The 17,651-nt window shown below is 40.5% G+C and overlaps 2 protein-coding genes across 3 annotated transcripts in view; one reads left to right on the top strand and one right to left on the bottom strand.

Moving 5' to 3' along the window:
- The window catches only part of PPP2R5B (protein phosphatase 2 regulatory subunit B'beta), a 46,890-nt gene extending 39,811 nt beyond the window's left edge, over positions 1-7,079 (top strand). For both annotated transcript variants that reach the window (XM_072118299.1, XM_072118300.1), the window contains exons 11-14: positions 2,627-2,746; positions 4,248-4,375; positions 4,977-5,078; positions 5,415-7,079. In XM_072118299.1, the coding sequence (XP_071974400.1) occupies positions 2,627-2,746; positions 4,248-4,375; positions 4,977-5,078; positions 5,415-5,550 (486 nt within the window). In that variant the 3' untranslated portion in view covers positions 5,551-7,079. The remainder of the gene's footprint in view (positions 1-2,626; positions 2,747-4,247; positions 4,376-4,976; positions 5,079-5,414) is intronic.
- Positions 7,080-12,158: 5,079 nt separating this feature from the next.
- Positions 12,159-17,651, bottom strand: GPHA2 (glycoprotein hormone subunit alpha 2). The gene is made up of 4 exons (XM_072114338.1): positions 17,430-17,651; positions 15,738-15,845; positions 12,583-12,767; positions 12,159-12,355 (listed from the first exon to the last, which is right to left on the bottom strand). The coding sequence occupies exons 2-4, from the start codon at positions 15,832-15,834 to the stop codon at positions 12,254-12,256; spliced, it is 384 nt and encodes a 127-aa protein (XP_071970439.1). The 5' UTR covers positions 15,835-15,845; positions 17,430-17,651; the 3' UTR covers positions 12,159-12,253.

Below are 17,651 nucleotides of genomic sequence, written 5' to 3' on the forward strand. Positions count from 1 at the left end.
ATCTATAATTTTAGAGAAAATTCTGGTTTTATGTTTATGCAAATTAGCTTCTATGGGCGTGGCCATGCCTGATGGTTCACCTGGTTTCTTCTTTCTATGCTTCCTATCACCAAACAGCAGCACCCATTGCCACAATAACCGAGCTATTTTGCATAAGAAAACAGGTGCACCAGCAGGCGGACCATCTCCCTGCGGCACAGAGAAGGTAATTTGCATAAATATAAAACCAGAATTTTCTCAAAGATGGCAGGTCACTGTGAAACAGAAAGGATATGTCTGGAAAGCGTAGAAAATGTTCCACATGATGCTATATTTACTTGTGGGTGTATTGGGAGTTGATAAAGTCCCTTTAAATTAAGGGGGGGCTGGGCGTTTAACCACCCACCATTCTGCTATCAATAACCAATTATATGGGTACATGAATTCTCTTAGCTCAGTAAACCCCTTTAAAGGGAATCTACCACCAGGATGAAGGAATGTAAACCAAGTACACTGACATACTGGTGTGTGCCCCCTCTGGCAGGTTCTGCTATTCTTTTAGCTTCTTAGGACCTTATTTTTACAATAAAAATGTTTCACAAACTATGCAAATGAGCCTCAGGGACTGCAGACTTCATAGATGTCAATGGAGCTTGGAGCCCCGAAGGCTCATCTGCCTAATTTTTAAAACCTCTTTTTCTTAAAAACAAAGGCATACAAAGCTGCAAGAAGAGCATCTTCTGCCAGAGGGGGCACACACCGGTATGTCAGTGTGCTTGGTTTACAATCCTTCATCCTGGTGGTAGATGCCCTTTAAGCATTTGGTGGGATGAAGCACATTTCTATATTCACTGTTCCTTTAATAAATAGAACTTCTTAACCATCATCTTCTGTAAAACATCTATTGCACCTAAAGTAAAAATAGACAAAGGTGCCATAATGTACAGATAGATGGGTGTCATCTCTATGCCTGTATGAAATGTTCTCAGGTTTTTAGGGTCTGCATATATTATGTAATAAATCAGCTATTCTGATTTATTTATTTTTTGGTGGAAGTGTCATTTGATGACTCCACAGCTATTGTACCCATGGAGCACATATCTTGTGAATATCTGACATCCCTTAGCAACCACGGTGTCCATGGAAACAGATTTTTGCCGGCTATAGCTTTTTATGTTTTATTGCAGATTGCAAAAACTATCCATAAAGGTAACAATTTTTCATCTTGTTAAGCAATATCATCAGGTTAATGAAATCGCCTAGGACGTTACTGCAATATGTATACAGCATTAGCTCAAGATGTGGCAAATCCCTGGCATATTTCCTAACCACTGGAAAATATTTCATTGGTGCTTATAACACTTTTTTGAAAGTTGTTTGAGGTTAAAAATAAAAGCCCCCATTAAAGGAGCCCCTAAGACATCATTGCCCACCTTGTAGGGTGATAGTTCAGTCTTATCCATGGGCGTAACTTGAGGGGGTGCAGAGGGAGCGGTCGCAAATGGGCCTATGAGGCCTAGGGGGCCCATATGGTGTATTTTTCCTATATGATAAGAGTAGTACTATAAACAATACATTATAATTGGGGGCCTGACACGCATTTTGCACTGAGGCCCAGAAGCTTCAAGTTAGTCTTATCAATAATATTCTTATAGTTTTTGAATTATGGAAAGTCATACCACTTTAGCAAAGAAAACTGGGAATAAAGGCTTACCCATCATATAGGGGGCCCATACCCTGACCATACCCTGTATAGACCATACCTTACATTTGCTATGGAGACCATAGGGACCCTACCCTGATCTTACCCTGCTTAATTTAAGTTAATTAATAAATTTTTTAAGAAAAACTGAAACTTTCACATTCGATATTTCTGATTTTGTGGCACCTTCCAGCGAATCCAAATATCTCTTTGCATTGTGAGAAAGCTCCCCTAATGGGGCTCATTAGGGGAGCTTTCTCTCAATGCAAACAGTTATTTGGATTCAGTGGAAGGTGCCACAAAATCAGAGATATCAAATGTGAAAGTTTTAGTTGGGGGTGTCATTTTCATATACAGCCCCCACTATAACTTTAAAGGGTTATTTCCATTTCAGCAAATAAATATTATTGTTTGTATGATGAAAAATTATCCAATTTTCCAATATACTATCTGTATCGATTCCTCATCTACGCCTCCTCTGTAAAGGAGTAATTTTGAGATTTATATCGCATACCATAAATTAGAAAAAAACATCTGGATTTCTAAGTTAAATAAGGCGCACTTGGCTAAAATGTGCCGCTTACTTTTGAAAAGTCTCAAAAATGTTTCAAAAACAGAAGTAAATATGGCACAAATGCATATAGGAGACAAAATAGTTGCAAAAACACAAGAAAATCTGCCTCTAGGTATTTGTTCACTTGGGACAAATGTTACATTTACAACTATTTCTCTGCATTTAAATACATAAAACATATATACTCGAGTATAAGCCTAGTTTTTCAGCACAAAAAAATGTGCTGAAAACCCAAACTCGGCTTATACTCGAGTAGAAAAAATATAGGTTTTAGCAGGTTTTGTGGTAAAATTAGGGGCCTCGGCTTATACTTGGGTCGGCTTATACTCAACGGCTTTACTAGCAATTTAACCCATGCTTTCTCCTGCCAGGTGATGTTCCTTGGAGAGTTGGAAGAGATTTTGGATGTTATTGAACCATCACAATTTGTTAAGATTCAGGAACCACTCTTCAAGCAAATTGCCCGCTGTGTTTCCAGCCCGCACTTCCAGGTATCAAGCAAAGTCTTCTTTACAGAGACAGATGGGTATTTGACATGGGGCAGGTAGATAGATAGATGGATGGCTGGATATAGAGATAAATATGATACAACTTTATTGATCCCCTGGGGGGGAAATTATTTTGTACATTGTGTTCTTGCGATTGTTACAGGTTTAACGATACAAATACATAAACACTTCTAGAGGCACGTATTTACTTGTCGCTAGTTCCTGGTTGCATACAAACATAGTTACTAGATATTACGATACAGCACATTACAGGTTACATGACTCATTACATTACATATCGGGAAATAGACACAGACTAGACAGACATATATAGGGCATACTACACTAGGGGTGCCGGTGTGGCACCAACAGTGTCGTGGTGGACTAGTGGTGTGCTACTGCTGATGCTGGTGTTGGTTTGGCAAAATAGACACCCCTCGTAGCTCCACTTTTGCCAGGCACGGGCGGTTAAGCTGTCTGGTTGTGGCTGCCACTGGAGCCTTGGTGCAGCCTTTCTCCATTTCATGTGCTCCTATGAAGCTGCTGCTGGTGCTCTTGGCTGCTAGGATCCAATCCAGTGCTCTGTTGCCACCAGTTGTGCAATATGGAGCCCATGTAGCTGATGATCCGCTTAGTGGAGGGCGATAGGGTGAGAGGTCAAGTTGGTGCCGCAGGGCCAATGCACCTACAGCGCCACCAACTGGACAGTGCATCTTTTCTAAGTGTCACCACAAGTCCACAAAATTAGGAGTGGGAAGGCGATGGCGGAAAGAGGTTATTGTGCTTTTCAGATAACATTTTGAAAGACAAAAGTTAAACATGTTCTTACAGATAAAGTCCCTTTGTTTCCTTCTGATTCAATTGTGGTATAATTCTGTGCACTTAAATAGCTGCACTTAGAAAAGATGCAATGGGTAAGAACACAGTCAGGTATGACCTGTAGTCTCCAATTTATACACCAGGACAAATAAATTACAACTATCAGGTGTTAATCAAGAGAGTGGAGAGACAGAGAACGGAGTCAGGAAGACTCCAGGGAGAACAGGGAAACAGATATGCAAGTACACATACAAATAAACACTAAAGGGGCAGAGAAGAACAAGAGATGCTGGGACCAGACATACCTGTGGATGAGAGAAATGATGGTGAGACCAGGTGAAAGTGATGATGATATTGAAGATGATGATGATGGAATGCAAGGATGATAATTATGAAATGGATGGATAGATGGATGTATAGATAGATATGGGATGAGTGGATGAACAGATAGATATGAAATGGATCAATGTATATGGGAAGGATAGATATGAGATAGATATGAAATAGATGGATGATGCAGCAAGAAATCATGTGTATATATATATATATATATATATATATATATATATTTTAATATCTACGTTGTTACCTTTCTGCCGATAAAATGCTCCTTCCATTGTCTACAATTTGTCGTCTATTGTCTTCTCTCATTTTCATTGCTCTACCTCCTCATGTAATCCCCCAGGTTGCTGAAAGGGCACTTTATTTCTGGAACAATGAGTATATCCTCAGTCTGATAGAGGAGAACTGTCACACCATCCTGCCTCTGATATTTGGCACCCTCTACCAGGTCTCCAAAGAACACTGGAACCAGTAAGTGTTAGACCACACAGGGATATATTGGGAAATAAGCGCTCTAAGGTTTCTCTTACAGACAGGCTTTGCATTCCTAAATAGGGGATAATAATAAGATGGGTGGGGGTGCAACTGCTGAGACCCGATCAAGCATTCTCACTAAGCATGCCTCCTAACACTCCATTCGATACGATGGGAGGCCCGAAAATTTCTGAGCACAGCACTCGGCTATTGACCAAACTATGAAGTAATATGTAGACTAAATTACCTCCGTACATATATAGTCACCGTTTTATCTTTTATTGAAAAATATAGGGGGGAATTTTTTTTTTCCACCTTCACCACCCTCGCACCAAGTGGGCTTGACAGGACTGGGCACAGGTGGTGGCGGGTGCCTCAGTCTGGAAAATTTACCATAGCATGCACCAGGTTATAGCCAGGTTATAGCACAATTTTATAACAGACAGGACCTAGCATAGAATTAAGGCTGGAGCCTATAGGTATATCCTACGCAAAGTGTGCCAGTGGCACAATGAAGCGGCTCTTGATACATTCCCCCCATAGTATTTTGCTTTACATTTTTAGTTCTGCTTTACTCTTTTTCACTGTATTTTTTTAGGACCATAGTATCTTTGATTTACAATGTCCTGAAGACTTTCATGGAGATGAATGGGAAGCTCTTTGATGAACTCACAGCATCCTATAAGCTGGACAGACAACAGTAAGTTACATTACTGGATAGATGCCCCTTCCGTTAAGCCCCGATCATGCATAAACAATAGGCGGTGATGCCCCTTCCGCTAAGCCCCACCTATGCATAGACAATGGGAGGTGATCCCACCTTCCACTAAGCCCCACCCATGCATAGAGTTTGAGAGGTGATGTCCCTTTGTGGGAAGGGCAGCATAAGATGGCAAAAAAATCCTACATTTTATAGCAAAATTCCTTTCTTATTCCACTTTTCAGTTACAGGGGAATAATCATTTCCCATTACTATGTACATGAGTTATGTATATATGTAATTCACTACCTATGTAATATGTAATTCATCCCACAGAGAGCTGAAGCGTGAAAAAGATCGCCAGGAGCTTTGGAAAAAATTGGATGAACTTCGTCTTAAAAAATTGAATGGCCTAGAAGAAGCGCAGATGAACCAGCTTAATTTACAGCACAGCCGAGGGAGTAAAAGTTAGGAGACCCTCAATACCACTTTCCAGTAAGACCACTGCAACCAATCCACACCCCTCCTCCCCATATTATACCCTCTCTTTCTTTCAAAAATTCCTCACTTCTTCCCTAAGAAGGGGAAAAGCAGTAGCTCAAGCCGTTATAGGTCCATCGATGGAACATGGATGAGAATATCACGCGTCTCTTTTCCATGATGTAGCTGGTGCATTTCCTATTCCTAGGGAGGAGGACAAAACATTTTGGAGGCTTGTCTACAAATCACCAACCTGTTTTGGCAACATCAAAGACTTTGGGGAAAAGCCATTGTTCATCTCTTGTTACATCTTATTGAATGACATTGTGAAGTCTTATGAAGAAGGTTCTCCGCACTGTTCTCTAACACATAAAAGCTCTTTGGAGAAGGAAACAATTTGTCATTCTCTGTCCAGTGGAAGCAGGGGCTTCTGGGAAGTTCCCTGGGACGTCACTCTTTGTCAAAGTCAAGGCTTCCGGGCAAGCCTGTCACAGATCAACCATGAACCTGACCATGACAGTTGAGGCTTCTGGGAAAGTCTTCTTAATAATCAACCATTGTCACTTTCTGTTTGTAAAAAACAGAGGCTTCTGGAAAGGCCTATGTCTCCTGTCTGTCACTTTCTGTTTGTGAGAGCAGAGACTTCTGGGAAAGTCTCTCCGGCAACCATCTTTATTCTGTCAATAAGAGACAGGGCTTCTGCGAAGCCACTTGTGAACCACTATTATGACCATGACCATCTCTGCCCTCCCCCACCCATACATAGTTACTGTTGTAAAGAAGCTTTAGAGAGTAAAGAAATGTCAAACTAACATCAATCTCTGGACTAACACCATGCTGGGTTCATGGATACAAGGTAGCCAGTCCTGTCCCAACACCATCCAGTAGATGGCTTGCAACCTAGGAATGCACGTGGCCATGCTGTTGAGTGGAAGAAGAAGAGAAAGAAGTGAAAGGAGAAATAATGGCTTTGGAAAATTCCTGAAAGACAGTGCGTTAAAGTTTAAGAACTTGTGATGGAAAGTTTTGCATAACAATTGGCATCAGTTTAGACCCTTTCTTCAAATTCTAAGACTTTGTGAAAGATTTTATGCAGCTAAATAAAGTAATTGTTCGAAGGTGCATTCTAATGATAGTGCCGCATTGTTCATGGAATAATACAGAGGGAAACCTATTTTTTACAAGGGCAAATGATTCATGTTTCCCTATGCAGATAATTAACGTGCCGTCAATCAATATTTCCCTCAATTGTAGCAAGACGAACAAGCGTTTTTGTGGAGGCTCTCTGGAACAAACACAATCATGATGGATTAAAGAAGCAGCTCCGTCTTCGGCAGCAAAGGGCTCGATGGTCGTTATCCATCTCAAATTCCAATATGTCTGCTTCCCGTTGTCATCTGTGAGAGCAAGGCTTCAAAGCAGACGACTGAACAATGCTGTGGTCAGCTGGACTGGCTGAACTGGTTGGAAGGACATAATGCTAAAAACAAAAATCCAGAAGATAATGAACATAAAAATTATGGCATTTTCTGGTCAAGCTTTGGCCTCGATGAATGAAGATCTGATTTCAAGGCAAGCCAGTTACCCAGTAGCTACGTTGTTAGATATCATCGCAATAAGATGTCCACTTGGTGTCTAAAATGTCCAGAGTTGAGCTTATATGACAGTAATCTAGCGGTTTATTTCCATGTAGTTGGCGATATAGTCTCTTTAATGTCCCTTTAGATGAAAGTGAAGTACAAAACTTTTCATATTCTGGTTTAGGTATCAGGTAAATGATATATCATGAAAAAAAATCCTGAGAGACTATCTATGTAACAGAGATTCAGGCGGTGCAAGACGGAAACATCACATTGTTAATGGGTTAGAGCTTCAAAATATTATTATACAGTTTCAAACTGGGTTTTCCCCTAGGAAAGAGAAGATAGTAGCCTCCAAAGTGGGTTTTTTTCTGTTCAGTATTGGGTTAAAGCCTGGTCCCACCAGAGGTTCCTCTGAAGCTCTGGTGGACCAGTCAGACACTGTGACCACAGTAGAAGAATCGCTAACCAGCACTTGTCTAAAGAAGAGAATCAATATCAGTGACTTGCAATACTTTGCATGTAGTTAGAGCCTTTTAAGATTTTTGGAACAGAATTCAGTCATTTTAACAAATCTGGGAGACGAGTGCTGGATATCAGATCTTCTGCTCACCTTCGGTGAAGGAGACATAGAGTTAATATCCATCTAGTCATCAAGATGTCCAGAGGAAGCAATGATTGTATAATATATGTCTCATTATAACCCTGTTCTTCTCAGTGATCTATGTGTAACCTTTATTACCTGCATATTTGAGCAGAGAATGTGACATGCACAAATGTCGTGGCCACAATGTTGTTACAGACTTTTTATTATTATTTTTTTTAAGGTTACGAGACTGACCTCTACTGTGAGCGCAAGTCATGATTTTCCCTAAAATTAGGAAAATTGTGACTGATGCCCCCAAACTGGGCCCTCAAACAGTGTCCTAGATCATGGGCTGGGGATCAACTTGTCCAATCTCTGCTGCAGAAAAATATCTATTAGCCACCTAAAAATAAGCAGATTATGTTGTGTGAGAATGAGGGTAGCGGGTGGGGAAGCCTTGTTCCTCTTATTAATGGTCTAAAATAGCCTATTCGCAAAGAGTATATATAAATATGAATATATTGCGTGCAATGTTTGTTTTTTTAATTTCTTTTTTAATTTTTATTTTTTTAAACAATTTATTTATTGTATTATTTATTTGGTATTTAATATGGTCAGCGTTTGATCTGTTTAGTTCATGGAGGGGAAAGGGGAAGGAGTGGGGGAGGGGGTGACTACGATATTTAACCTGTTCACTGCTGAATTAAATGCTGGGTCTCAGAAATATGTTCCCGTTTTTATGTCTACGCCTTTCGATGATGTATATTCATTCGCGCACCTAGTCATTTAGCTTTAAGAAATAAAATAAAACAGAAGGAGGAAACGAACGTCTTAGAGAAATCGTGTCGATTGATTGTTACTAGTTGAAAGTCCATGAGCGGATTACAGGACGCCTAGAACGTAGTTTGTAAGGTCTGGTGCATTTTAGGGATTCTTTTTAAACATAATACTGAAAGATGTGTTATTTTTTGGAAACGATATGTTTTGCATGAGTCTTCTTGCTGAGTAAAATAAGGGTAACAATCATGTCTGAGTGATGCTTTGTTTAAGAGCGATGACATTGTAATATTTTACTATTCTGAAATATCAATAGATTTCGTGGAGGGTGTCAAACTATGAACTGAGAAAATTCCAGGTTGGAAATACCAACTAAAAAAACAGACTGTGTACTGCAACTCTCCACTTCTAGAGGACATTAATAAAAGTCTTTTCTAGAAGAATGGTGGATCTAATTCCATGGATAGAGGCATCATGTATAAAGACATCTGGATGTGATGGGCCTCTGGTGAGAGGAGCTAATCTGAAGTTTCCAGTGGATCCAAAAGATAGGTCAACAACAAAGCCCTTTGAGGCTGCCTTCACACGTGGCATTTACAGTGGGTTTCGAAACGTAATACAATAGCTGAGGAGAATAGATTTGACTATTTACATTGCTGTTAACATTTTAGTTTACAAAAAGCAATGTTAAGACCATCTCAATGCCTATGTAAACACTGTGTTAATGTTTATGTTTTGTTAACATGTTAGAATTCTCTTAACCTATTGCATTAACATTGCATTTTGTAAACACAAATGTTAACAATGTAATTAGGCTTTGTTTGGCCGTGTTTATGTATGTGCACTCCCTTAGAAGTCTATGGGACGGCAAAAAAAATACCCCCGATCCGGACTGTCCAACAAGGATGAAGTCCGGCACGATTCACCAAGATCGTGCGCCCGATATCCTGCATGTGCCGCTTCCCCGCTGAGGTCCGCCGGAGTTCACCATCTTCTTCCCGGTGTATATGAGTGCATTGTCTTGCGATGCAATTTGAATTTTAATCAGTTGGGTTGTCTGGCCAGGCCCCTGATTTGTGTCGCATGAAATTCGGCGCGATTGCATCAAAATCCGATCGCGTGCGCCAAAAAGCCCTGTTAAATGCGACACAAATCGGAAAGAGTCGGGAAACCCGATGGAAATGCGGTCCGCGGACATTTAGTAAATGTGCCCCAATGGGGCAGATTTACTTACCCGGTCCATTCGCGATCTAGCGCCGCGTTCCGGCGATTCACTTAGGCAGTTCCTCCGAAGTCCACCAGATGTCGCTGCTGAGCTGAAGACCGCCGAGGCCCGCCGGAATGCACCATCCTATACCTGGTGAAGGTAAGCGACACTTTTTTTTTTAAATGCGGCGGGTTTTCCGAATACGTCGGGTTATCGTTTGGCCACGCCCCCCCATTTCCGTCGCGTGCATGTCGGGGCCGAAGCGCCACAATCCGATCGTGTGCGCCAAAAACCCGGGGCAATACAGGGAAAATCGGCACAAATCGGAAATATTCGGATAACACGTCGGGAAAACCCGAATCGGGCCCTTAGTAAATGACCCCCAATGTGTTGTCCTTTCAATGTGATCTCTGCAGGGGACCCTATCTAGAGTGAGATGAATGAACAAGCCATGAAAAGTAATGGAAGGATTTCACCCTGCACAGCAGCGACACCAGCTGGTAGATTCTATGAAATGCAGGCAACAATAAGTTATATAGTACAACACCTGCAGTAGCTGTAGTTTTTTTTTATATCTTAAGGAGTGTTTTGGATCCACCAGAAAGGGGTACCATTACATGTTTTCTCTGAAGCATCTTGAATCTTTAGAGACCATGTATTCAGTTGCAGAAAAGATCCTTGGTGTTGATAACCTGCTAGGGTCCATACTGTACCTCTCTGGTCTTCTGATTTTATTTGAATCATTAAAGGGGGTATTCTCATCTTAAGGCTTTCTAATAACTACCTGAAAGATGCAGGTCCCGCCTCTGTGGCCTACACATATCTCAGAAAATGGGGGTCCCCTGAGCCCTTGCAGGGCCAAATGGAGAAGTGGAAAGATGAAAATAAGCAACAATTGCTATATATGGATTGACCGTGGCACCTAGAAACACAGTTCTGGTGTCATATTAAAGACAAGTATTTACCCATCCACAGAACTACATATCCACCAAGAGATACATTGTTAAAAGTGCAGTCAGGAATGTGAATTTTATCAAAAAAACTCATTATTCTCAATTGTAATTTTAACAGTGGATATCTGTGGTTCTGTGGCAACAGGAAACATATTAAAGGGGATATTCACCAGAACGGTTTTTCTAGGTGACACCGAAAATATAGCAATTTGAAATGTGCCCCACCTCCAGCCTGTTAGCATGTTAGAATTGATAAGGACCACAAAGCTAGCATGTTAGAATGGATAGGGACCATAAGGAAGACAAAGCTGAGAGATTGCAGAAGTACATGCATCCTCTGCATCTGTAGCTGAACCTGGGGAAGGGCAATGGGTTGACGCTGTATGTATTTTAATGTATTTTGGTAAAGGTTATTCAGTTTTACAACTTATTAACAGACTTGAATGCTAATACTATAAACGAAAAAGATGTAATTAGTAAAACTATCTCACAGGTCATGAAAAAAGGCTAATTAAAAATTGTTGAGATATGTGGAACTGCTCCAAAAATATTATCATTTAAAGAATAGCTGAACAGAACTGCAAAAATTGACCTGGATATTCAGGAATCAATGACCCCTGGTTCTACATTAACTCTTAATGTAGAATGGACTTGAAACAGTTCAGAGGGCTTAAAGCGTGAATTGTATAAAAAAAAACTGAGGCCAATAAATAAATGAACCATTTTATTGTAAAACTAATGAACCAAAATTCTCTTAAATACTTAAATAAAATAACAACACATCAAAGAGCAGAATTTCCACTCTAAACCCAGTTACAAATTCACACGTCATACATTAAGTATAAATAAAGTTACAAAACTCATATAAATAAAGAATAAAAACACCTGTTTTCTTTAGTTCTAGCTTGTATATAAGTTTGGATAGTGCATCAAGAGTTGGGGACCTACAGTGCTGCAGTATGAAGAAAGGGTGAGTTGTATATGTATATTATCATATATACTATGTGTAGATTCCACTGTCATAGAAAATCTACCGTCAAAATCCATCATGATAAACCAGGGACATTACTCATAGATCCAGGCACCGGGACTGTGGTAATCTTCTTATATTTGTTATCCATGGCCTCCTTTATTCTAACATCAACTTTTATAATTATGCTAATGAGCCAGAAGGGCTATGGGGTATTATAAGAGCCCCTCCGTGCTGCAATTCGCAGGCTGTTAACTGTACACGAGCACTACCCCACCACCACCACCACTGTGTGATTAAACTCCCTCTGCTACAGTGAGATTACATCAGGCAGAGGGGGAGGGTAAGACAGTGTGACTGCCTTGAAGCTGCAGCATGGAGGGGCTCTGGCAACACCCGCAGGAGCCCTTCAGGCTAGTTAGCACAATTATAATAGTTGATTTTAGAAGGAAGGAGGCCATTGATAACAAATATAAGAAGATTACCACAGTCGCGGTGCTTAGATCTATGATTAAATATCCCTGGTATATTTATGATGGATTTTGCTGGTAGATTTTCTTTAAGGGAACGGAATTAGTACAGGCAACTGCATGGACTGCTGGTGACCTGAATCCTGCCACAACTAATAACGGGACAAGCGACACGTGGCACATTGGCAGGACTCTGCCGACCCGATCTCTATTTCTTCCCATCGAGATGCCCCACAAAATAGACGAACCTTCACCTAGAAAATAAAACAGAAATATTTTTTTCTTCAACTTTTATAGTTGGGCTTAAAACTTTTATAATTTTATAATATTAGAAAAGAGGGACTAGACAGTGCCACAAATAGTGGCACTCATGTCCATAAGCTTTGGAGCTAAGGAAGTAACACAACCCACGGGCAGCTGACATCTTGCTAAATTTTTTAATATTTAGTAACCCTCTACCTCTTCTGTAATCTCCTCTTACCTTCTGTAGTTTGCTTATGCTGCAGCATTGTGATACAGATGTTATATTGTGCTTGTAGCCGCTGGCCGCCAGCACTGAGTACTTGGATGGAAATGCACTGGATTCACAGTATCCCACACAGGCATTGATGACTTGGGTCCCTTTGCAAAACCCTTTGCGATCACTTCTTATAGTGACATTGAAAGCTGCGAAAAGATACGAAACAGTAAAGATTGTAACCTTGATTTGTATTCTGCTACAGATGAATCATGAGATACTTCAAATAGTCTAAAGAAATTTTCTATGTTTAGCGTAACAAGATATTGAAGGAAATCTACCATTTATTTTTATGCATTATGAACCAAACATACCTTGAGAGTGCTGTAGCTACATTGATGCAGAAACATATCTTGTTTAATCCCTGAAATGAGTGGTGTTGCTGAAAAAACAATAAAATTATGAGGCTTTGTCGCTCCTGTGGCTGCTGGCGCTTCTCCTCTTACCATAATCATGCTCTGCTTCAGCCTTGTCCTGCCCAACATAAGCCGAGAATATGTCATCACTGTGTTGTCCCTGACAGGCAGAAGTAATCAACTGCTGCACCATCCCCCAGCTGCTATGTATGAGTCATCCAGCTCAGGTTGATTAGTACTGTCTGGACAGTTTAAGCAGCTCCTGTCTATGTGGAAGTAATGTGTAATGTGCACGGCGGCCATTCTGCACCCAGCTTTCCCAAGATCCTGAATTGTATAATTGTTTTTTGAGCAAAACCACTCAGTTCAGGGATTAAATAAGATATGTTTCTGCATCAATGTGGCTACAGAATTCTCAAGGTATGTTTGGTTCACAATGCATAAAAACAAATGGCAAATTTCATTTAATTTATGGGACTTCAAAAAACTTTTATAAAACTATTGTGCAAAATCCAGTTTCTTAAAAATGTCTAGCTGTACCATAAGGGTCCTGGTAAGTGACCACTACTGGTAATTATATTCTTTCAATTAAAGGCCTGTTACATGAAAAGATTTTCAGGACAATTATTGGAAGAGGATTCCATCACATACTTATCCCCAATAATTGTGACACTTAGGGGTGCTGTAACATAAGCCCTGCCACAATAGATGTAGCAGGTAGGTTTGAGTTATCAATGAAAAATTGAATTGAACCCTCTAAAATCCAAACTTGATTTTCAACTATAGAACAGCATTGGAAGTCTTAGATGCATCAAATATCACATAAGAACATTTCTATAGGAGTTTATTTCTGATCGCTGCCTGAAAATCCTATAATGCAATAACCCCTCAAGACCCTTGTATAGATGTCTGCTCACAGACGTGTGTCATTCAGATCTGTTGTGTCTCCACTGATACATCAATAAAACAGAAGGGCAGACAGATTGTAATTCAGCGCTATTCTTCCACTACACAAAGGAAAGAATAGAGCAGGAATTACTGATAGAGAAGAGGCTAACAAAGAGAGAATGATAACTTAATAGCCGGATTATGCTGTATCAACCCTGTGCACTAGGTGCTTACACGTCACATTACTAGGATTTGCGGACTGTCTGCTCCATGTATACCACATGGCTGATGTATATACACACTGCAAACGACCTGCTGCTACTTTAATATCAAATTGGGCAGGTCCTATTTCATTATTTCCCTATAACTCTTCTTTTTTCCCTAACTCTGTTATTCCTCTGATAAATTCACAAATGAATTGACAACAGGGTGTCACCAGGGGGGAAAGAGCCATTGGTTCAGACTCTCACGGTATCCTAACATTGCTGCAAATGTCTGTCTGTGTATGGAAACAGCACTTTTGTCAAAAGAGAGGAACAGCAGAACACAATGGGGCAGATTTACTTACCCGGTCCATTTGCAATCCAGCGGCGCGTTCTCTGCGGTGGATTCGGGTCCGGCGATTCACTAAGGCAGTTCCTCTAGCGTCCACCAAGTGTGTGCTGCGCTGAAGTCTGCCGAGGTCCGCTGGGGTGCACGATCCATTGCCGGGTGAAGGTAAACACGTGTCCCGCGACACTTTTTTTAAAAAAAAATGCGGCAGTTTCTCCGAATCTGTCGGGTTTTCGTTAGGCCATGCCCCGCGATTTCTGTCGCGTGCACACCGGCGCCGATGTGCCACAATCCGATCCCATGCGCCGAAATCCCAGAGCAATACAGGGAAAATCAGCGCAAAACGAAAAAATTCGGTTAACCCGTCACAAAAACGCGAATCGGGCCCTTAGTAAATGACCCCCAATAGGCCACATTTACTGCTTTTGCCAGTTTTCTGGCAGACTTTGCACGTTCTTTTCAGTGCAAACTGCTCCCGCATGTATTTAAAGGAAACCTACCATGAGGTATCTACTATCGGAAGTAGATCTGATAGTAGATTCCTCCTGCCTCTGCCCTAATCTGTAATTTAATCATCCTGGAACCTAACTTGTTAAAAATGTTATTTTAGTAATATGTAAAGTAGTTGCAAAGGCTACTGGGGTGTGGAGTAGCATTAGCTCCCAGTATCCGGGCAGGCTAGGACACACCCCAGAAGCCTCTGCAGATAATTTACATATTACTAAAATAAAGTTTGTAACAAGTTAGGTAGGTTCCAGGATTATTAAATTACAGATGAAAGCAGAGCAGATGAATGAGAGCAAATCCACCATCAGATCTACTTCTGGTAGTAGATTCCTCATGTTAGGTTTTCTTTAAGAAGTGTCAGAGACACATAAGTGCCGCACGACCCTTTTGTGTAGTGGCTGCGCTATTTTACATGGGACACGAATTTCGTCATTGAAATGGGTGTTCCGGTGCTCAGTCGGAACGTGCACCACATTTAACATGCAAAGTCCGACAGAAATGACAGACAGTTCGACTGCCACATTTTAAAGGTGCACCAAAAATAAGTTGGTGCACTCTGTTGGGGCAGTGCAGGGGGCGCCAGATTCATGAAGAAGGGCTCCACAATTTATGAATCAGGCGCACCCTGCTCTATACACAGGCAAACTGCACATAGTACATACTGCACTGTTCTTAGTAAATGTGCCCCAATGTTATAAGAAAATACAAGGCAGAATTGTTATTTAATAGCAGGTACAAGTATTAGCCATAACAGACATGTCAGGAGAGGAGAGAGGTAGTTTTGATTTCCTATGGTGATATATCCTTCCCACTTACGATGGAGGTGACACCCTGGAGTAGAGGCATCACAGCTCTGTGTCTCCAAGCTCAAGACAGCCAACATAAGGAAAAACGAAGCTGACGTAAGGGACATGATGAATACGTCTGTGGAGATAAGAAATACAGCATTGAATGACAAGGTGCAAAATCCATCAAGATCATGTAGAGGTCAAAGGGTATAAATTTGAATCCTACACGTCACATATAGATATTAGTGACAAGAAACTTTAAACTATATCCAACAATGGTTGGAGATCCACAGTGGGTTAAACCTTTTGAATTAAATGAGCAGCATAGTGTAAGAGATATTCTTTAAACATGTCACCATTGAAATATGTATTTATGTATTTTAGTGGATTTTACCTGTAGCCATCAACCATTGCAATGTAAGGGTTAAAAGCTACAGGAGCCCCATAGAGATTTCTGCTCATGTCTTGCAGAATAATCACCCAATCCTTATAGAAATCAACCAGTGGGACAACCTAGTCCAATGTAAACATATATACAGAACAGACATCCACTTCAACCATATTGAAACCAATGGTGGGGGCTTTATAGGGTGTGATTCCTAAAAGATAGCCCCTGATAATTTGCCAAGGACCAACCTGCGCAGATAGTTGCTGCATAGTAGATCGGATCTTATATAAATTCAAGACACTTTAAAGGGGTATTCTCATTTCAGCAAATTTATGTTATTGTTTGTGTAAGTTTCCAATATACTTTCTGTATCGATTCCTCATGGTTTCTAAATCTCTGCTTGCTGTTATTCTATAGAAAGCTTCACTGTTTATTACCAATGGACAGAAATCCGACCATGGTCACACAGGTCGTTATATCACACATCTCTGATTACTCTCTATGACACTAATGAGCCGTGCACCTGTGTGACCATGGTCAGATTTCTGTCCATTGGTAGTAAACATAGAAGCTTTCTGTAGAATGACAGCAAGCGGAGATCTAGAAAACTATGAGGAATTGATACATAAAGTATATTGGAAAATTGTTTAACTTTTTATAACACAAACAGTAACATTAATTTGCCAAAGTGGGAACACCCCTTTAACTTAGGTGAAGGTAATTCACTTTACCGACCACAGTAGCATTAAAGTGATATATAATCCAAGGGACTCCTTATGCCATATTTCATTACGGTACTCGGAGTCCTATCCTTGGCACTATGGTCAGTCTATGAAATCCAACCAGCGCATGGTCCATGACTCACAAACCGATTGTTTACCTTTACATCTGCAAAACTTCAATTTATCAGAATTTTCATTGCTGATTTTGACCTTTCCGAAAGCTAAAATACACTAGAATCACAGCATTTTGGACAACCAGTTAAATGTCCACAGCGGACCTTTAGCCCACACGACCGCCCCGACACACACATAGATTGCAATATATGGATATTCCAGCAATCTTTGTATAAGATAAAGGTATATAATTTTTATACATCCATTTATTTTGCATGATTAGATATTATATTTGAAATTTTAATAATAAAACACAATATAAAGATACAGTAATAAACTAGATAGCCTAAAACCGGGATGCCACTTACTACTTTTAGGGGGGGGGGGGATAACCCTTTGGGCTGATCAACCAAATCCATAGTAGAAGAGACACATTTGGATAGTAAAATTATGCTGACAATTCCATTAAATATAGACAAATAATAGTTTTACTTACCTGCTTAATAGATAGCAAAGAAAATGTAAATGTTGAGGAAAATCTCTGAAATCCAGGAGTATATATACACCTATGTGTATTATGGTACGTCACACCCATCCACACCTGATTCACACCTCCATCCTTCTCCTGTCCTTCCTATCCTTCCCTCGGGGGCTCTCCAAGTGATCACTGAAAAGTATTTCATTCATCACTATTGTACTGGAAAATCTGGCATGTTGT

The sequence above is a fragment of the Engystomops pustulosus genome, chromosome 7, assembly GCF_040894005.1.
Source record: "Engystomops pustulosus chromosome 7, aEngPut4.maternal, whole genome shotgun sequence".
Taxonomy (NCBI): domain Eukaryota; kingdom Metazoa; phylum Chordata; class Amphibia; order Anura; family Leptodactylidae; genus Engystomops; species Engystomops pustulosus.

Bases quoted from the DNA above. Each gene is read 5' to 3' on its own strand.
- GPHA2 (XM_072114338.1), bottom strand. From the start codon at position 15,834: ATGTCCCTTACGTCAGCTTCGTTTTTCCTTATGTTGGCTGTCTTGAGC. The intron at 12,768-15,737 runs GTAAGTGGGAAG...ATCTTTTCGCAG, and splicing joins TCCAGGGTGTCACCTCCATC to CTTTCAATGTCACTATAAGA. The intron at 12,356-12,582 runs GTAAGAGGAGAT...TTTATTTTCTAG, and splicing joins GCATAAGCAAACTACAGAAG to GTGAAGGTTCGTCTATTTTG.